This window comes from Nilaparvata lugens, chromosome 3 (genome assembly GCF_014356525.2).
Source record: "Nilaparvata lugens isolate BPH chromosome 3, ASM1435652v1, whole genome shotgun sequence".
Taxonomy (NCBI): domain Eukaryota; kingdom Metazoa; phylum Arthropoda; class Insecta; order Hemiptera; family Delphacidae; genus Nilaparvata; species Nilaparvata lugens.
Genome location: NC_052506.1, coordinates 30,665,824 through 30,688,681, shown reverse-complemented (window position 1 = coordinate 30,688,681; position 22,858 = coordinate 30,665,824). Strand labels below are relative to the sequence as shown.

Here is a 22,858-nt window from a genome sequence, read left to right as displayed (position 1 = left end):
TATTATTATTACACAATTTCACATATTCATGTGTTATTCAGAGAACATTCATGTTTGGTCAACTCTTGCGACGTAGACTCACATTTGAAACATCACATCTGCCATTGTATTTCATCCAGACAGGATACACTAAGAATAGGTCTTAAAGTTTCATGTTAATTTCATATTATAGAATTTGTCATATGATATATCCAAGTTTAAGTTTGAAAAATGATAATTCCATTTTTCAATATTTTTTCAATCACTAAATGCAAATCCGTAAAGTTTATTTTTTTAAAATTACAACCGGAAGCTGAAAGCCTCATGTGTATTTATAGATCGGAAATCGGAAAGACAAGTAGACAACAGAAACAGAAATCATAACCAAGAAACGACGAAACTAGCCAAACCACAAACCACGCTAGTTTTGTGTTTAAGCTCCTCTTGTTATTGTTTTATGTTCAATAATTTACTGTTATAGAATTTAAGATTTAGGGAGGTATTTGAGTCATCATGGGCAGACCAGGTAATATTTCATTCCTACCTACATTGATAAATTTGCAATAATGTATTAGAATATTCCTTCAACGTGATCAATGTAACCTAAAAATGTTTGTTTGCTTTGAATCAATTTAAGTTGAGTCATTAATCATACATTTAAAATCAGCTAAAATTTTGCCATTACTGATTCTTATCTCATCTTAAACTAAGCAAATTATCTGTCAGAAAGTTGAGCCTTTTGTTAACCCTTGGCCACGGTGCATATCAAATGTTGACGGTCGCCGGCGGATGGTAGGCCTATAAGAGTCCAAGTGTTATTGAAGATTTTATCCATACAAGGAATTTTAAGTTATGGTTTTCTCAGAAAATATGTTTTACACAATTGTAAGCTTTTATAGATATTCTGAATGCAATTTTTTGGTTATTTTTGTGAAGTTTTTTAAATATTTTTATTTTAGACGTACCTACTTACTCATAGTTCTAAACTTCTAATCCAGTATTACAGTTAAAGTTGAATAATATGTGAATGTATGTTCTATAAGAGTTCTATTAAGCAAAATTAATAATAGGCCTATACATTATGTTGATAAATAGCTAGCTAGTCAATAAGATGAATCATTGCAATTTAACCATCAACTGGTGATGAGTCAAACTTGTAACATATCTGGTAATGTTGAGTCTGGAAGACCTCTTTTGATAATTTCAATAAAACTACAATCTCTTGAAATGAAAAGTTTTTGGCAAGTGTATGTCACAACAGATTATTGTGCGAAGGCAGCGTGATAAGTTTTGTAAGCTCAAACCCATTACTGAATATTAATTTGTATTTTCGTAAAGTTAATGCAAAAATTTAAAATAAGTGTATTAGTGAAAAATTAAGCATGGTATTATAGACCAATCCTTATTTTCCCAAATGGATTATTATATTAATTGAATGAAAAAATTGTAGCTCAAATATGAGCAATATAAACTCATAAAAATGTTCTGTGCAGGTTTGAACTTTGATGTTTTCTGAAGATTTACTCTGAGAAACCCTCTTTGTCCACTTGAAATTCGCTTCATTTAGTTCCCACTCCTGGCACTTTTGTCTTTGGTTCCACTTCCAATATTTTTATTTTCATTTGAAATCTTTTTCTATTTCAAACTATCTCTGTTCCCAGTATTATCGTTTAGGAAAAACAATGATCGTATACTGACCGCACCCTCTTTTTCCATTCCAATTCTATCCCAATTAAGTTGTGTCTTTGTTCTTCATCCATTCTCTTCAAGTGATGATACATAGTTCACAATTCTTTTGGTGAGTTTATTTCATTTATTTTGATATTTATTATTGTACAATCGTTATATTTATTATTGTACTGTCTGTTTACAGGATTTTCCCCTAGAGGAGGCGGTGGTAGAGGATTTGGAGGAGGCCGGGGAGGTGGAGGCCGCGGTGGAGGCGACAGAGGAGGCTTCGGGGGTCGTGGAGGCGGCGGAGGTCGGTTCAGTGGCGGGGGCGGCCGACCCAGCGGGGGTGGCAGAGGAGGCTTTGGTGGTCGCGGTGGTGGCAGAGGAGGTGGCGGAAGGGGTGGACGTGGAGGAGGCGGTGGAAGAGGTACACCTGAATGCGTTTTTCTACAAATTTTAACTTGTTCACAGTGCTTGATAGTTCAGCTTGAGGAATCAAACTTGAGCGACAAATAGAGAAGGAAGTACTGTAGAGACGATTGAAAATATTTATTCAGTCATGTACCTAATCATTATTACACTTATCTGAGAAGGCACAACATGCTTAGGCTATATCCAAAACGGCCCCTTTCCAAAGTCATACTACTGTTCAAATAAAAATCTTGGTAGCTACTATTACTTTTCAAAATGAAAATTTACACTTGAAAAGACAAATTCTCAATTCTTAATAGATGTTATTACTAAATTTTACTAGATTTAGAAATTATTATTAAAAATTTATACTGTCTATCATAATACTTTCAAAGTATTCATTGGGTGTAGATGTCAGGTATTTAAAAATGGTGTTTTTTGCAAGATTTTGTTGAAAGTCCATACTGTATATTATGTGAATGAGCGATGCATACGTCATCATCCTCACTGAGAGACCTGCTACCAGTGTTTACATTACTTACTACTGTTAGGCTTATAATCGAAAGAAGCGCCAACAATAACATGAATTTTGCGCTTGTGTACGTATAGAAGTGATCTATGTCCTCATCAGACCGCTCTCGATGTATCTTGAGAATTATCTAATTAATGACTTTTGTGCAGAATCGGAATTGCAATCGGCTGGTGATGTGAATTTGATCAGGTTCAAATATATTATATTAGAAAGTTATGAATTTGAAAAGGCCAATAAATAACTCATAACTTACTTTGTAGGTGGAATGAAGGGAGGTAGCAACGTTGTAATTGAGCCTCATCGTCATCCTGGCGTGTTCATCGCCAGAGGTAAAGAGGATGCTCTGGTTACATTGAACATGGTGCCCGGAGAAGCTGTCTATGGTGAAAAAAGGATAAGTGTCGAGGTGATTATCAATCTTATTACTATTCTTCATATCTAAACTGCATTGCATTTTGTCTATATTCTTGTGATAAATTTAAAACGTTTGTTCCGATACGATCCATATCGTATTAAATGTGAATTGCCTATGATGGAGTACAGCACTAAGAATGTTTTCAGACGATAGATCCTACAATTTGGGAGTTAGTGTCTTTGTCATATGTCATACCTGATATTACTGTATTGTCATTAATGATCCTTGTTCATCGTACCTGTGTTTAAATACAGGGTGATAATAATAGGACTTTACCACTTCGAAAGCTCTTGAATATTTATTGAAATTACAGAATTGAGAATTTTACAAAATTACAGAATTGGTGTCATTTTGTTACAAAATACTTCAAGTTTAGGTGTGTTTTTTTGGTTCAATGTGACAGCCGTTGGATGCTACATACATCCCACTGATTAGATCGATAATCGATTTTTTGCCAAACTAGTACCAGCATATCAGGCGTAACTTGTGCAACCGCAGCGATCTGATTGCTATCCGATTTCGGAGGTCATTTAGATTGTCTGGTAGAGACGTAACATAAACTTTACCCTTAATGAACCCCACAGGAAGAACTCCATCGGTGCAACAGCATATTTCCACGGAGAAGTTCGGGATTTTCGGGATTGAATTGCTTTCAACTTCGCTGGATTGGCTGTGCAGGGCCAATCGCATGGCTCACCGGATTTATCACAGATGGATTTCTTCCTGTGGGGTTTCATTAAGGTTTAAGTTCCGCCTCTACCAGACAATCTTAATCATCTCCGAAATCGGATAACAATCAGTTCGCACGCGGTACGAGTGTGGCAAGAAATCGATTATCGTTGGGATGTACGTTGCATCCAATGGATGTCACATCGAACCAAAATAACTCTCACACCATAAACTTGAAGTGTTTTGTAACAAAAATGACACCTTTCTCAATTCTGTTTAAGTTATTTCTGTTGGAGCCAGCTCTAGTTTTCATTTTTCGTTTTTGAATTGGACGCGCGCTCCTCGTTCAGTTCGTATTTCTTTCACTTGAGTGCGTCGCGCTCACTTGCCGGTAGGTTTTTTCTTTCAGTTCAGTCTCGCTTTGAAATAGCTTGCCTCGAGTCGGGAATTGGTAATTTTCGTCGATCATTCCCAGAAGAAAATCGTTCTTCAAATTATTATTTTTTCGTTAATGTTAAATCGTACACCATAAACCTACGTTTGGAAGAGTGTTTGCCAAACTCCCTTTAGTTGAAAGTTTTAAACTATTATTTTTCGATTGGAAAGTTCACCGATCTATAGTCTTTAAAGACATTGTAAATATCTCGTCAGAAATATATGTGCAACGTTATATGATGGAAGCCGAATTTACCAACAGTAGATGACAATTAAGCTTGCCTTTTCACCATCCTTGATTCATCTCCTACCTCGGGGACACCTGAATACCTTACCTGGGAGTTGTAAGCTCAATAATATAAATATTACATTAGGTACTCTGCAGATTTTCGGTGAGTTGTTCTTTTATATATTCATTGCATGTACTTGTTTCTGTAGAGATATCACTTGTTTCTTTTCTATTCAATACAGTCCACTTTACATCAAAATTATTGATTACCAATTTAAAATCAATATAAATTTCTTAAAGTTGAACCTTAGAGTTACACTGGTCCACCAGGCCAGATTTTATTGGCTATTTTTTATTCAAATATTTGGCAAGCACTTATCCAATTTTATTGTAAATCGTTTGTGCATGCTAGGGTTCAAACCTGTTTGTACATTATGAATTGAGCCGATCAAGTTGGTTCACTCTTATCTCTATTGTCCGATCGGAACCGTTACTTTGCAATGCTGATAACGTTATCGCTTAGCTTGCTTCGTCTATTGAGCTTTCTCTGTTCAATTTGTACTAACATTATCATTTTGCTTGCTTGAATCATCAATGAAAATCGTTCATTGTTGCATTCGTAATTTTATTCGAAAATTAGTAAATGAAAATCATTAAGACCTTTCCAATATCCAATCATGAGTGAAAAGAAGTTAAAGCTCAAACGAGCTAAACTTGAGCAATATTTCTATCGTATTCAACGTACTTTCGATTGTCGAAAAAGGCTTTAAAAGAAGAAGCTAGTGCTAAACAATTTCTAATTCTCTATAGTTCCACTCTTAAAACTGTTCAGGATTATGAAGCTGTTGAAATGGAAATACAGGAGCTTGAAATGGAAAAAGACCCGGAATTTGTACCCAAATTTAGTAGTTCACATATGGAAATGTTCGAACATATGGAAGCAATTGCTAGTGAATTGAAAAAACGCAGTCAGGTTGTACCTAGTGTTTCTACCCCGGCTCAACCTGTATCTTCCAATAAGGATTCGTCTAATATTTTACCGAAAATTGAAATTCCTGTGTTCGACGGAGATCAATCAAAATGGGCGGTATTCTACGAAATGTTTAAATGACAACAAATCGATTCCAAATCAACAAAAGGTCCAATATCTGGTGTCCAAACTATCTGGAGAAGCGGCTAATATTTCACGTCATCTACCACCTATTGCTAATAATTATGAAATTATTTGGGATGCATTAATTAAGCGGTTCAATGACCCCCGCTCACTCTCAAATGTGTACTTGAAACAAATTTTCGAATTCAATTGTCTAAAATCTGAGTCTCGTGCAGGTTTAGTTTCTATAGTCGATCAGTTCTGTGGTTCAATTACTGCTTTAAAACGCCTACGAGGTGAAGATGTATCTGATGCAATATTTCTGTTCCAAGCGTTGAAAATTTTAGATCCTGTTTCTCGAAAGGCATTTGAAGCTTCAGTTCATACTAAGGATGATCCCACATATACTGATTTTGTTTCATTCATCGAAAGGCAGATTAAATCGTTACCGCATGACGAATCGTCTAAACAATGCAAGCCAGTAGTGAAACCAATACCAAAATCCAAAGTGTTGGTTGTTCAATCGAATTCGCAAGTGACCAAATCACCGGTAAAAATATCAGAATGTCTGAAATGTTCGATGACAAATCATAAATTGATCAATTGTCGTCTTTTTCGTCAGTTATCACCTTGGGACCGTTTTCGTTTTGTTAAGGAGAAGGGTTGCTGTTTGAAATGTTTCTCGCCAGCCCATCGTAGTAAAGATTGTACTTCTTCCAACTGCGAGGAATGTAGTCAGAAGCATAATTCGCTTTTACATTTCGGAAATGCTTCAAATTCGTCATCAAATTCGGATGCGAAAAAGGTAGAAAATAATACTATTACCTGTTGTTCTATCGATTCGAAGTCGGCACCGTATAGTGTTCTACTATCAACTGCTCAAGTCGAGGTACCTGATAAGAGAGGTAGATTGCACAAAATAAGAGTTTTAGTTGATTCAGCTAGTCAAAGTCATTTCATTACTCGTAAACTTTGTCGTAAATTGCAACTATCGATTTCTCCTTTCCAATTAATTGTGAATGGTTTTGGCGGAAATTCGCAATCAGTTTTTGGTCGTACTTTTGTCACGCTTCAATCTCGACTCGATTCTAGTGTTAAATTTTCCATTGAACCATTAGTTGTCGAAAAAATCATGGAACAGCTTCCCACTAGTAAAATTGATAATTCTAAATTATCAAATTTGTTTGGTCTTCGACTTGCTGATGAAAGTTATCACATTCCCAGCGAAATTGACGCTATTATAGGAGCTGAATTAGTGCCCCATATTTTCCGAAATGGTCGTGTGGAAATTGATTCGAATTATTTGATGGCCTTGGAAAGTGTTTTCGGTTATATTTTGATGGGTAGAGCCCCTATTTTAACTCAATCTTCAGAAAATTCAACGTGTTTGATGACTTGTCTAACATCACCGTTGGATAAGTTAGTTCGAAAATTTTGGGAAGTGGAAAGCGTTCCAGATGTAGGAAAACAACTCACTGCTGATGAGTTAGAATGCGAGAAGGATTTTGCATCGTCCGTTCGTCGTGAAAATTCGGGTAGATTCGTTGTCTCATTATCGTTTTCAAAATCCCCTGATTGTCTTGGTGATTCTTATGCTATGTCAGAACGTCGACTCATCAGTTTGGAGAAACGACTGGCACGTGATCCAAACATGCGTTTAGTGTATCACGATGTCCTCTTGGATTATCTCAAACAAGGACACATGGAATTGATAAAAAATCAGAGTGATAAAAGTGGTTATTTTATACCTCATCATGCTGTAATCAAAACTCAGAGTCAATCAACGCCTTTGCGTATTGTCTTTGACGCAGGCGCGAAAACTACTTCTGGAGTATCATTGAATGATATACTTCATATCGGCCCCAAGTTGCAAACGGATATTTTCGTTCTGTTAGTCAATTTTCGGTTATTTTCTATCGCTGTAACTGCTGATATAAAGCAGATGTATAGACAGATTCTTGTCGATGAATCGTGTCGCAAATTTCAGCGTTTGTTATGGAGATTTTCGTCCAATGATCCCATACAAATTTTTGAATTAAAAACTGTCGTATTTGGTCTGAGTGAGTCACCGTTTCTAGCTCTCAGAACTGTCCATCAACTTGTTCAAGAAGAAGGTGAAAATTTCCCTGACGCTAAAGCTCGTATTCCGAGTGACATGTTTATGGATGATTTGGTGACAAGTGTGTCTTCTTTAGGTGAAGCAAATCGTCTTTGTAGTCAGGCTAAAGAATTGTTCGAGAGAGGCGGATTCGAACTTACTAAATGGAGTTCCAATTCACCTGAATTGATGAATGATTTCTCGGAAGATGAAAAATCGGCCTTGTCTAAAGATTTCGAGATGGGAAATTTGTTGGCTGTCCTAGGTTTGAAATGGCAACCTGGTAGTGATTCGTTTTGTTTTTCAGTGAATCCTAATCAGTCTGTTCCTACCAAACGTCACATTTTATCGGTAGTAGCACGCATTTTCGATCCTTTGGGACTCTTGTCACCCCTAACTTTGTTTCTTAAATGTTTAATTAAACAATTATGGAATGCTGGTCTTGATTGGGACGATTCAGTACCTCCCTCTATTGCGCTTCAATGGGAGACATGTCAGAAGGAGTTCCCTTTATTGTCCAATCTCTTCATACCACGTCATTTAGGAGTGATGAATGATTCGAAAATTACTGTCATTGGTTTCTGTGATGCATCGACTTTAGGTTATGGTGGAGTGATCTACATAAAATCTCAAATGGATATGCAACCTGCAACTATCACATTGTTGTGCGCTAAATCAAAGTCGCGCCATCTAAGACTTTATGCATACCTAGGCTTGAATTATGCGCGGCGCTCTTGCTCGCTGAATTAATACAGGTTGTTGTCTCTGTTTTGAGCCTTCGTTGTCACGTGACTCGCGTTGTTGCATTATCGGATTCTACTGTTGTCTTACATTGGATCAGGGGCTGTCCATCTAGATGGCAATCTTTCGTCGCTAATCGAGTTACGAAAATTCAAGACTGTCCTATCAACGACTGGTTACACGTGGCAGGAAATTCAAACCCAGCTGATCCCATTTCGAGAGGTTTATCCCCTTCTGAAATAATTAATCATGATTTGTGGTGGTCTGGCCCCTCTTGGCTAATGTTAGAAGAGAGTGATTGGCCCGTCAAGGTCGATCTGGAACCTATAGAGTGTCTACCTGAGGTCAAGGTTCACTCAATTGTCACTGTAGTACAGTCGGAAAATTCATCTATTAATTCGATTCATCTTTTAATTGCTCGTTGTTCCAACTACCAACGTCTATTGCGTATCATGGTGTTAATATTGAAAGTACTTCGTCTATTGCCTAAACCTCATGAATTAGATTTCGATTTGGCAGAAAAACATTTGTGTAAAGTCGTACAAAAAATTCATTTTTCGAAAGAATTACTGGAATTGAAAGCTGGGAAAGAATGTACTTCTCATCTTCAACAACTGTCACCCTTTCTTGATCATGATATTATTCGTGTGGGTGGACGTTTACAAAATTCTGAGTTGAATTATGACAGCTGTCATCCGATTATATTACCGAAAAATGATCCATTGGTCACGCTTTTGATTGATTATTTTCATGAAAAGCACTGTCACGCTGGACCTCATTTATTGGCGTCTATTTTGAGACAAAAATATTGGATTTTATCAGCCCGTGTCCTTATAAGGAGTCATGTACGAAAATGTAACAAGTGTTTTCACTATCGTCCCACTCTTACACCGCCGAAAATGGGCAATCTGCCAGCCTGTAGAACTCTGTCGTCTAAACCATTCGTCCAATGTGGAGTTGATTATGGTGGACCCATTCGAATCACCATGGCCAGGCGTCGGAATCCTTTCATATTTAAATCGTACATTTGTCTTTTTGTCTGTATGGCAACTAAAGCCGTTCACATTGAATTAGTTTCGGACTTATCGACCCAAATGTTCTTATCAGCTTTTCGCCGTTTCCTTGCTCGACGAGGTCCTTGTAAGGTCATGTATTCCGATAATGGTACCAACTTCGTCGGCGCCTATGATGAGCTAATAAAATTGTCACGGATGCTGAACTCCAAGGAATATCAAAACCTGCTCCAGAATGAACTTGCTGATCATAGCATTGAGTGGAATTTCATCCCGCCAGGTTCACCTCACTTCGGCGGTCTTTGGGAGGCGAATATAAAATCAGTAAAGTCACACCTGTTTCGAGTTATTGGTAACCAGTTGTTGACTTACGAAGAATTGAACACTGTCTTAGTTCAAATTGAGGCTGTACTTAACTCACGCCCGTTATGTCAAATGAGCGCGGATCCGAGTGAACCCCTCGCCCTCACACCGGCTCATTTTCTCACTTTGACACCTCTTAAGTACCTTCCTATGTTAAATGTGGAAGATCGTCCAATGAATCGATTGGATCGGTTTGAATTAGTCAATCAAATGGTTCAGTCTTTCTGGAGTCGTTGGCGCAAAGAATACTTACATGAATTACAAACCCGTGTGAAATGGTGTAAGGATTCCACCCCTCTCACGGTTGGTACAATCGTCCTAGTGGATCAACCAAATGTCGCACCGTTGAAATGGCCTCTGGGGGTGATTGAGGAAGTATTTCCCGTGCTGACGGTGTCGTTCGAGTGGCTATGGTGCGGTGCGCCAATGGTCGCTTCAAAAGGCCGGCTACAATGTTGTATCCGTTGCCTATTCAATAATTTTCCTTTTGCATTTTTGTTTTATTCTCGTTTTGTTTTATTTTTATTTCTTTCGTCGTTTATTCATTGTTTTTTCGTTTCTTTGTTCTCTAGCCTTGTCTGAAAATAGCTTTTCAGCCGGGGGGGGATGTTGGAGCCAGCTCTAGTTTTCATTTTTCGTTTTTGAATTGGACGCGCGCTCCTCGTTCAGTTCGTATTTCTTTCACTTGAGTGCGTCGCGCTCACTAGCCGGTAGGTTTTTTCTTTCAGTTCAGTCTCGCTTTGAAATAGCTTGCCTCGAGTCGGGAATTGGTAATTTTCGTCGATCATTCCCAGAAGAAAATCGTTCTTCAAATTATTATTTTTTCGTTAATGTTAAATCGTACACCATAAACCTACGTTTGGAAGAGTGTTTGCCAAACTCCCTTTAGTTGAAAGTTTTAAACTATTATTTTTCGATTGGAAAGTTCACCGATCTATAGTCTTTAAAGACATTGTAAATATCTCGTCAGAAATATATGTGCAACGTTATATGATGGAAGCCGAATTTACCAACAGTAGATGACAATTAAGCTTGCCTTTTCACCATCCTTGATTCATCTCCTACCTCGGGGACACCTGAATACCTTACCTGGGAGTTGTAAGCTCAATAATATAAATATTACATTAGGTACTCTGCAGATTTTCGGTGAGTTGTTCTTTTATGTATTCATTGCATGTACTTGTTTCTGTAGAGATATCACTTGTTTCTTTTTTATTCAATACAGTCCACTTTACATCAAAATTATTGATTACCAATTTAAAATCAATATTAATTTCTTAAAGTTGAACCTTAGAGTTTACAATTTCAATAAATATTTATGGGCTTTTAAAGTTCTAAAGTCCTTTTATAATCACCCTATATGTATTCATAAACATTTTCATGGGACCGAGAATTCAGTTAATCAATGGAACCTTGAATATACGATTTTAATACCAGCTTAAATGAATGGTCTGGGATCCCACTTCGAATAAAAAAGATTCACTTCAACATTCAATCATTTAACATATCAAGAGATGGTTTTATCTATTAATTTCTTCATATGGAACCTGACATGTATGTGAAGTATAAATGAGTTATTCTGTTGATGTATTTTTCATGAAAGGGTGCGAAATCAGAGGATGGTTCAATGTGTCTAGAGTTTTGCCTTTCCCGAAGATTCTTACCCGATTCCTATGGGTTTATAATTGCTCAATTTCAGCTCTGTAATCTAATACAAGAGCTTTTATGTAGAGATTATTGTGCTCCATCAATATTCAGATGATTAACTATCAGTCTTATTATTATATGAACCATATTAATTGAAAGCTGCCATTTTATTGGCTATTAGATTCAATGTTATATATATATATATAATATATATATATATATATATATATATATATATATATATATACCATATATATATATATATATATATATATATATATATATATATAATATATATATATATATATATATATATTTTATGTTCAATTTATCATACATATTTTATGTTCAAAACAATGGGAGAAGCAATTGCAATTTCAGTGTCTAATTATGGATGAATTCATTTTTAAATCTTGATTCTTGTAACGTAAGACGTTGGACGGATGTAAATGTTGCTGAAATTGAGTGAGAAACGTTCATAATACCGGGTGATTACAAATGAAATAGACAACTTCAATAGCCTGTACAAAATTGAACTGGTTTATTTCAACATAGTAAGTGATATAGGTTTGTAGGGAATTTCTTAAAGTTTATGTTGGTAGAACTGTTGCTGGCTATTGTTGGCTGCTCCGTGTTACAACAGCCTGTTTAGTTTAGCAATATGGCCGCTACTCAAGTGGAGAAAGCTTATTGTGTTCTTGAATTAGCCAAAACAAACTCTGTTACTGTTGTGCAGCGTCATTTCAGAACAAAATACGGTAAACCACCACCAACAAGGCAATCAATTTATGACTGGTATGAACGTTTTGAAAGCAGTGGATGTGTGTGTAAGAAGAAGAGTACTGGAAGACCTTCTGCTACAGAAGAAAAAATTGATAGTGTTCGTGATGTTTTTGTACGAAGTCCAGGAAAATCGACTAGATCAGCGAGTTTAGAATTGCAAATTCCTCAACCTACTGTGTGGAAAATTCCGCGGAAACGTTTGAAAATGACACCTTATAAATTGCAGTTAGTACAAAGTTTAAATGACAATGATAAAGTTGTACGTAAAAATTTTTGTCAAGAGATGCAACATTGTCTTGAAAATGACGACACATTGTTTAATCGCCTAATTTTCAGTGATTAATGCACTTTTCACATTAGTGGAAAAGTTAACAGACATAATGTACGAGTATGGGGAACAGAAAACCCAAGAGAGACTGTACAGCATACGCGATTCTCCTAAAGTGAACGTGTTTTGCGCTTTATCTTGTGAAAAGGTTTACGGGCCTTTCTTCTTCCAAGAACCATCAGTTGCCGGAAGAATTTATCTGGACATGTTAACCGAATGGTTAATGCCTCAACTCCATGAAGATAGTTGTAACTTCATTTTTGTACAAGATGGAGCTCGGCCTCACTGGTACTCAGACGTCAGAGGGTATCTGGATGAACATCTTCCTAGACGATGGATCGGCCGTGCAAGTGAGGAAAACGTTGTGTTTCAGCCGTGGCCACCTCGTAGTCCGGACCTAACGCCCTGCGACTTTTTCTTGTGGGGCTATGTAAAAGACAGAGTTTTCGTACCACCGCTTCCTGTTGATATCGATGATCTTAGACAACGAATCACAAATGCTCTTGCTACAGTTAACCGTGAGATGCTTAGTCGTGTGTGGTCAGAATTTGACTACCGTGTTGATATCTGTCGTGTTGCAAATGGTGCACACATTGAACATCTGTAAATTTTCAATAAAAACTTCAAGAATTCTTCTATGTAATCATGTAAGTAATGATCTAAACTTTTAAATAATAAATTCTCTACAAGCTATTCAAACTGTCTATTTCATTTGTAATCACCCGGTATATTAACAAAGGAAACTAGATGTAGATTCTATTGATCTGCTATTAGATGTAGTGAAACACTTGTGTTACAGGAAGGAGAGAACAAGATTGAGTACAGAGTCTGGAATCCATTCAGATCAAAGCTGGCTGCGGCCATTTTGGGAGGTGTCGATCAGATCCACATGCCTCCTGGCAGCAAAGTGTTGTATCTGGGAGCTGCTTCCGGGACCACTGTCTCTCATGTCTCCGATATTGTAGGACCTGTAAGTAGTAGGCCAATACAGTACTCTGAATAGAACAATTTAAGGCTTATCCGAGTTGCTAGTTATTACCGTATTTATTTTGATGGGGTGAAGTTGGCATAGGTTTATTGGAATGAGACTGTGATTTTGGCTTGAATAATGAAAACAACCTATTATTATTCTTATTTAATTCAACTTCTCACTTCTGATGACATGCTCAGAATAATTCCCATCAATTCATGATTTATGATGTTCCTGTATCCAATAATACAAAATGAACAACTTGATATATAGTTGGAATAAAAAGTACAATGACAATTTTTTTTCTTGATTCACTATAGTAAAAAATAATTGTCTAATGATCTATCAAGTATCTTGAAAAAAATGAGACCACAACTCTTGTCTTAATTCACTTTTCTCAACCCCAAACTAGTGAGAGAGGTTTGAATGGTGAATTATTGGGCATTATTTAGTTCACAATATTAAGACATTGCATTTCATATTGAGATATTGCAGTGGGCAATATGGGGAGTAGGCGTTTCGGGACACTAATTGTTGTCAACGTAGAGGTTCTGAACGCTTGGACGGCGTGAGGCTGTTCAAGTAGACCAACTAAAATGCAGGGTCTCTGCACGAGAAGATGATTTGAAACTCAAGTCATTTGCAATAATAGCTGTTTAATCTAGTTCTATTCTTTGAGCAATACTCTCATTTAACGATTAACAGTTATAGTCTGGGTTGATTTATAATAGTCGTGAGAGCCATTGACGGCTCAAATTATATACTCAGGCGAAGTGGAACTTCTGTTGTTGTATTCCTAACAATAAAAGCAATACGAATATTATTATTCAATAATAATATTATTATCACTATTTAAGGAAGGATTGGTGTATGCGGTTGAGTTCTCACATCGATCGGGACGAGATATGTTGAACGTTGCGAAGAAAAGGACGAACATAATTCCGATAATCGAAGACGCGCGCCACCCGCACAAGTACAGGATGCTGGTCGGAATGGTGGACACTGTGTTCGCCGATGTCGCGCAGCCTGACCAGGCCAGGATTGTCGCCATCAACGCCCAGCACTACCTCAAGAATGGTGGCCACTTCGTCATCTCCATCAAGGTAATCATACATTACTAACATGAATAAAAATATAAATCCATGTACCCTTTTTAAAATTTCCTTTTTTTCTATTTTTATTTATATTTAAGAGTAGCCCCAACGAAAAAAGGCAATTATTATTAACTTGTTGGTGAGGGCTGCTCTTATTCAACAGGAAATGAAAAATCCAAGTACCCTTTATTCAACTTTTTTAATAAGGTGTTCTTAGATTTTTAGTTGCTGATACATTGTTATTAATTTTATTGAATTGTTCTTAAATTTCAAGTCATTCTCCGGGGATACTAGGTCCCAAGGCTGCTGGCCATACAACAGAATATACATGCCTATTTGTCCACAAGTGGTGTAGTCTCTCCATATCAGAGACTGAGGAATTTTCGCCCAATATTTGATGTACCAAGCCTTTTGCATATTTCTTCTTCTGGCTCATTCGTAAACCCATTCCCATGTACTTTTCCTTGTAACTTACCAGAACAACCTTTTTCTTCAATGTAATAACATTAATTAGGCTAGTAGTGTCGTACTTGGTGCGATTCTTCCTATGCTTCTAGTTACTTGCTTTTTGATGCAAATATATTCTTAAAAGTACTCGTACAAAACAATTTGATGGGAAATAATAAAAAATGATAATTTTATGATATGAGGCGAGAATAATTTCCAAGGTATGCACATTTTTGCAAGGATAGTTTTGCCTAGTAATGTTTATTGTTATGGGCAGCAAGAACTCTAATGGATGTTTCTTTGTAGTGTTCTCATAATTATAACATTTAAATTACGAATGTTATTGAATTATCTCAGTAATTTCATTATGAATTGTATTTTATGGAATTTGATTTTTATGATTATGAACATAGTCTAGGGGAAGACTTGTTGAAGAATTATTGTTGAATCCCAGAATGTATTTTGCTTTTGTTCACCTATAGTTCAACTCGAGGTTTTGATGGGTTCTCATTTCGAATTTGATTCCCAGGCTTTATGAAAACAACACAAAAATCTATGGTACGTTTTTTACGGTCCCTAATGTAGTATGTTCTGTCTGCAGGCTAATTGCATTGATTCCACTGCCCAACCAGAAGCTGTTTTCGCCGGTGAAGTGAAAAAATTACAAGCAGAGAGGCTGAAACCTCAAGAACAGCTAACTTTAGAACCATATGAGAGAGACCATGCCGTTGTTGTTGGTATTTACAGGCCTCCTGCAAAAAATAAGGGCGAATAATAGTTATAGTTATTAAATAGGTTAACCATTATTGTTTTACTGTCAGATATTCTTATCATTGCAAGTTATCTGTTGGACTCTTGACTATTATTTCTTAATTTTAGGCCTGTATTTCGCTTTTAGGATAAGGAGAATTATATTTCATTGATTTTTTACGTATCATAATATGTTCCGTTCAACCAGTCTCATGATAAGTTTTTAATTTCAAGACCAAGTCGTACCAAGTGTGATAAATTTTAATCTCAGATCGGTGTATTGCTCAATATGATTAGCTAATGTTGATCTTTGTAGATGCAACCAATCATTAGAAGATTCTTTGGATAACTGGAGTTCTATGTCATTTTAGTAGACTTATTTTAGCATTGATTCGTTTCTCTATTTAGTTTATTTTGAAGTGCTTGAACTTGTTCTCTAAATCATGCCGATGTTCAGCAATGCAACAATAAAATGAAGTGGTACGGAACCTACCTAAAACTGTAGGTTCACTCATCTCTCATTATCATCAGACTCATCACCCACACACAAGCCTAGAGCCTATGTGGGGTACCCTCATAAAAAAATTAATAAGTTGACCGATTATTACATATGCATGGTAGATAATTTACCCGTGATGCTTCATATTTAGAGGCTTCATACTTATATTCATCAGTTCTATAATATAGAATCCAACTCTTCAACTCTTGAAGATTGTATAGAATAGCCTAGTTATTATTACATAAGAAATTCATACTTCTGATAAAACTGCCTTTTGGATTCTACATTTTACTGAACACAATACCACAGAATAGGTACAGAATGAAAACAACTGTCAATCAAACGCCTATCCAACCAATGTTTTTTACCTGTCGCAAATACTAGACACGTCACGTGACCTTAGGAAGTTCCAATCCTGGTCTTCTGATTGGCTCATGGCAGTGAACGAGATCAATTGATCCGGATAATTAAAGTGATCCGAACCTCTCATCAATACTATTACAATGCGGCGCTTCCTAACAAGATGGCGGATTTTTGCGCCAGGGTACTATCAAAGTTTCCATACTGTATGTATACTGTGACAATACCATTGCATTGTGGCATCGAATAATACTTTTGAACTCCGTTGCTATGACATCATCAGCTATTTTATCAGAATAATTGGCCTGTAGAATTGTACATGTTAATTTTAACCATATGCCAATCCATCTCCATGGTATGCATTGAATTAAGGGTTGAGTGTTTTATAAAACCTGAATGGAATTCACAAGCTATTACTCTTCTGCTTTAGTGACAACTGGTTTTCGGTGTGCGCGCGCAAGTGTCATGACGCATTTTTGTGGGCACAACTGTCACTAATGTTGAAAACAATCGTCTATTGTCTGTGGGTTGCAGGTCTTTGTTTATTCATGTTTTTGATGTGGTTGTTGCATTGCTGATGATAGTGCATTTTTTTAATATAACAAGAGAAGAGTATTATGGTATAAACATTTTCAATTAAGATTTCATCCACTATGAAACTTGGTTGTAGACTACATTAGTAAAGTTAGGAACTATAACTTATTCCTTAGCAAGATTTACAGGTATAATTGTTTTCAAATAATTTGTATCATATAGAGCCTTTGTTATGATTCCAACAATAAATTTATTTTATACTTTCATATGAGATTTCATGCTCCTTCACCAATTTATCCAAGTTGAATGTCAGTTTGATGAAAAGCTGATAAAACAACTTAGGCCCGTACCATATGGACCGAATAAACACGCCCAAACTCGTGTGTCGCATTTTGCTCGTTACATAAGCATATGGATTTTGAGCTGGGTTTACATTCATTGGAAGGTGAGTTGGGTTTATTTGGTATGGATGGGTTACACACACCATTAAGACTCCTAATATACCCATGATAATTAGAGACCGTGAGTTTGGTCACGTTTATAGTATGGGTTCTTATTGTATGGGTATTGGTATGATCCGTGCTATCTATTGACAACAGTCTTTCTGGGGATATCTTACAGTATTAAGCAGTGTAAACTCGTTCAATGCTTTTCTCAGTGTTGATAGTTTTTTGTCTAATCCACACGTTGGCCCAGTCGATGGCCGCGTTGGTCCTGCCATCCACCCTGCAATGTGACCAGTGCTTTATCAAGGCCTGCGGTAGCCAGCGAAGAACAGTGCTGGCCTTCACTCGATATAAATGGAAGCGATAGCCAATGAAGGCCAGCGCTGGCAAACCACCTATTCACACTCTGGCGCTGGTCGTCATAAGCACGCATTGGGCCAACGTGTGAATGCGGAACTAGATTTTGGCTCTATTTTTAAACTTGCAACTTTCCAGTAGCCATCAAATCGTTGGCCAATAGGATTCCAAAAATTCTTTCAGGCAAAGACCTTTCCTTGATATTCTAAAGAAGGTAGATATATCGAACGATCGAACAACCAAAATGTTTGTTCCAAAATGCCGTCTGTTCCAAACATTGATTCATGATTAAATAACAGGAAACCTCACATAGCTTCACAATAAAGAACTACTAGGACTATCGGCTTGAGTTAACAGTGAAATATGGAGCAGATACACCCTATACCATGAGACATCTTATGATATCTTTTATCTCTGGTCATATTCTGCAATCTACACAAATCTTAAATTGCAAGTTGTCAATGGTTTTGAAGGCGAGAAATTTTATGCTAAGAGGGTGATCAGTGATTGGATATTTTTCTAAGGCAGTTAATAATCAAACACAGAAACTGGCAAATCTCCAATTTAATGTACAACCTTTTCTCAATAATATTCAGCATCGTTTTGAACTGGGCGCCTCATACAATATAATACAGTTTTGAATAACATACTAAAGACGGCGTTCTAAAATAACATTTACATAATTATTATCTTAGAGTAATAAGTTTTACCAATTGTCGGATATGCTAATCAGAGATAAACTCAATTGTTTTGCGTCTAATAAAATGGTCAAGATTGAAACTGGTGGTTTGTTCCCAACTACTCAATAATCTAGTTTTCATTTGTGCCACTCTCTGGGAACACAACCACTGTAAACTGTAATGCAGTAAAGCTGCAATCAGTAATTTTTTGATTAGGGACAACATTTTCAATGTGTAACTCATGTCCATTATCATGACAATTTCTTTTAAATATGTCTTTTGAGATATGTATGTAAATTTGATATGAGAATGAATTGTCTGAATCTGTAATCCATTACATACAAGAATCAGTTATCCAATAAGATTTGTTCCATGTTATAATAATTATATAAATATATATACACACACACATTGTCCTACAGTTCTTATCTGTGAATCTGCTGAGGGAATCAGCGAGTAAATACTGACAATCGCTTTTTATCTACATCAACTACCCGTTATAGTTACAATAAATAATGTTTCCTCTCAATTTTGTGAAATTAGATATGTTTTTTATAATTTATAATTCAATAAATTCATTTGGTTAAATTGGCATTAACCATTTGCATATTTTGAAGAATTAAATCATTTATAAACTATTCAATTTAAATCTAATGATCTCTAATTATTATTATTTTAACGTGAAATAAATTTGAACATGAAAAAGATGTCATAGTTCTGAAAAATTGTAATGAACTTTACAAGTGTTAAAATATTCCTAAAAAACGTACATCAATAAATGAGGTTCCTACAACAATAATTATTATGTTAAATTATATTATTAAATGCTTATTTGTAACTAAAAAAAACTTCACTCATTAATTTCGTAGAACTGATGATATGATACTCACTTTCATTTTAAAAAGGTCGACTTCGTACATAATTTCTACTAATTATGTAAGCATATCAAGATTTATGATATACCAATCAGTAAGTTCACTAGACTGTTAGTATCCAGCAACATTCATCGAAAGCATGAAACTGTACAACTCCAACACAAATATTCGATTTATAAATAAATTCCAATATGAAAATGTATTGTTCAAAATGATGGGTTCTTGAATTTACAGTTAAAATACCTAGCTTTTCGAGAGTTACATTTCTTAAGAGAAGACATTTCACATGAAACTACGTCGTGTTGAACACTTCTTCTTCTTCTCTGTCTCTTCCCCGCATGCCGTCAAAGCGTTGGGGTAGCCTCGACCCATCTTCTCCACTCCCGTCGATCCGCCGCCAGTCTCCTCATCTCTGGAACACTCTTTCCCCTTCTCCTCCCTATTTCCTCTATTCTGTCCTCGTACGAATACCTTGGACGGCCCACTGTTCTTTTGCCCTGTACTCTGACATTTACATACTGTTTGGCCTTTCTATCATCCCCCATCCGCTGTATATGCCCAAACCATCCAAGCTGCCTCATTTCTATCCTCTCGCTCACATCTCTCATGCCAACTTCCTCTCTTATCCTGGTGTTTCGAATCCTATCTCTCCTGGTCTTTCCTACTGATTTCCTGTGACACTTCATTTCCACCGTCCTGATTTTATTCTCATGGCATGATTTAATGGGCCAGCTTTCACTCCCGTACAACATGATGGGTTCAATTACTGATCGATAGACGTGATTTTTAATTCTTTTTTCTATCTCTCTTTTCCCAAAAATGCAATCCTTGATTGCATAGTAGGCCGTAGATCCCTTTCTCACCCTATTCATCACTTCCAGATCTATTTTTCCGTCCTCAGTAAACATTGTACCAAGGTATTCGTACTTCCCTACCTGTTCGAGCAGTTCTTCACTCACCATAATTTGAATATTCTCTCTCCCTCCTCTTGAAACCACCATCACCTTACTTTTACTCACATTCATAATCATTCCTCTTCGTTTCAGCTCCTCAGCCCATTCTGTCACTGATTGTTGGAGTTTCTGCTGAGTATCAGCAATCAGCACTATATCGTCCGCATATAGGAGAGCTCTTGCCCCAATCGGTCGCATGTTCCAATACCCTACCATCATATTCTGGGTCCTTCTCTTGCACACCTTATGGATCTCATCCATCACTAATATGAAGAGTAGGGGACTCAGACTGTCACCCTGTTTTACCCCCATCTCCATACCAAATTCATGGGACATTCCTCCACATATTCGCACTTTCGCTCTCATTCCTACATTGACACTAATGATGGCCTTGATCAGCTTTTCAGGTACTCTCTTTCTTTTTAAGGCTTCCCATATCACCTGTCGTGGAACTGAGTCAAAAGCAGCCTTCAGGTCTAAGAAAGCTAAATAGACAGGCTTTCCCCTCTCTAAAAATTTTGAGCATATATTCCTCAGCGATGACACATGCTCCTGGGCCTGTCTACCCGGCCTAAACGCTGCCTGTTCCTCCTCCATCTCTTGCTCTACAACTTTGCGCAAACGTTTCTCCAGAATACCCGTGTATACTTTCATGCTCACTTGAGAGAGGCAAACCGCTCTATAATTTTCACAGTCTGTGGTGGGGCCCTTCTTGTGGATAGGGATGATAATATTCTTGGTCCATTGACTGGGAACTCTTTCTTGATGCCATATCAAGTTGATCAAACTTGTCATCTTCTCTATCAAGAGATCTCCTCCCCATTTTATTAGCTCTGGCACAATCCCATCCTCTCCCGCAGCCCTTCCTGTCCTCAGCCTTTTTATTGATTCTTGTTGAACACTTATACTCTTAAAACTACAATAAATTATCACTGCAAATTTTTTTTATCTAATACAAATACATTAACATTCAAACATTGTCCTTCTTGAAGGATAAATAGTTTTAACGAACTAACAACATACTATTACAGTCTGTAGTAGTATGGATAAGCCATTCAAGTATTGTTATAGCACATCCAAATAATTTATGTGTGTGAATTTATTGTGAAACGAAAGACAGTATTTGAATGGGATACATTCACATAGAATTTCGACGTCAAGTGTGCGCACTTACATGTGTGTGTACATATATACTCAATTTCAACATAAAGTGTCAGGTGTGTATGTGTTGTATACGAGGAAAGATAGTTTCAATCGATTATGCAACTCCAATTATGGTGCCTTCCAGTTCAAATGATTCCGTTATTATTAGGTCTCACATCCACTCATTAAAACAACAGAAATCGTATATAGAAATGAATAAGGGTGATGTTTTGAAAAGAGAATTTCGGTGTCATTGCCCTGAAGATGTAAATCTATCAGGCTGGATTTCTTTAAAAAATGAACAAACTGCAGAATTGAGGAGTATGCAAGTCAAGAATTGGATATACCTAACGAGTCTGTTGAAATAATCCTTGAATTTCCGTTTATAATTTTTTCTAGAAAATGCGATGTGATATTTTTGTAATAATTTTATCATAGAGATTTCATGATTGTAGCATCTCTGAAAACTCGTAGTAGGCTCTAGGACCGTTTACCAACGGGGGGGGGGGGGGGTGGAGGAGGAGGAGCTGTTCTTAGTCGCGCAATCTCATCGACATGTGCAATCAATCTATGCAATTGTTTATTGTCGTGGCTGCGGCTTTCAAACAACCGCTGCAGTTCTAGATCTTGGCGATTTGGAAAATGACTTGGTCTGTGTCTCGAAACTGACGCTGACCTTTGTCTACTTATAGAAATTACTGAGACCTATCCAGCGGAAGCGGTTATAACTTTGCCAAAATCCGAACTGTCATCCCTCAACACTCGAACACTGATAGGAATACATTAGTATGATAACTTATAGAGAAGATACATTAGTATGACATTAGATTCTCAAGATGACTACAGGATGGATTGGTAATCCTGAATCCCTTCTCCCTGAAAACCAACGGTAGTGGTTTGCCAATGCAGTGTAGAGATCTCGAAGGGAATGCTATTTCGATTGTTCCAACAAAGAACAAACTTCGCTATTAATAAGGCCTTGACTTATGTATATTTTTTATAATGGAAAGTTCATTTTGATTTTTCTTGTCAATAAATGAGTAACAACTTATCACCGTACATATTTGGATCAATGTAAACAAATAATTTGATACAGTGCTATCTATTAATATAAAACACTTTTTGTATTTCCAATTTCATTTTTATCTTGATATATTAATTATGTTTTGGTTGACAATTATAAATTAATAGGTATTAATGTTTCCTTCCAAGCCATATATTGAAATAATACATTTTTAACCATCTCAGATACAATAATGTTGATGTTTGTAAATGCTAAGTTTATAATGTTGAGAAATATTCAATTACCTATATGGAAGAAGAGTTTGTCAAGTCATTGTCAC

General features: G+C 36.6%; 1 protein-coding gene across 1 annotated transcript; it reads left to right on the top strand.

Moving 5' to 3' along the window:
* The first annotated feature begins 348 nt into the window (after positions 1 to 348).
* LOC111064337 (rRNA 2'-O-methyltransferase fibrillarin) lies at positions 349 to 17,327 on the top strand. The gene is made up of 6 exons (XM_022352055.2): positions 349 to 505; positions 1,853 to 2,077; positions 2,854 to 2,999; positions 13,207 to 13,377; positions 14,235 to 14,480; positions 15,520 to 17,327. Exons 1-6 carry the CDS (start codon positions 493 to 495, stop codon positions 15,691 to 15,693), a joined length of 975 nt encoding a protein of 324 aa, XP_022207747.1. The 5' UTR covers positions 349 to 492; the 3' UTR covers positions 15,694 to 17,327.
* Positions 17,328 to 22,858: the final 5,531 nt, after the last annotated feature.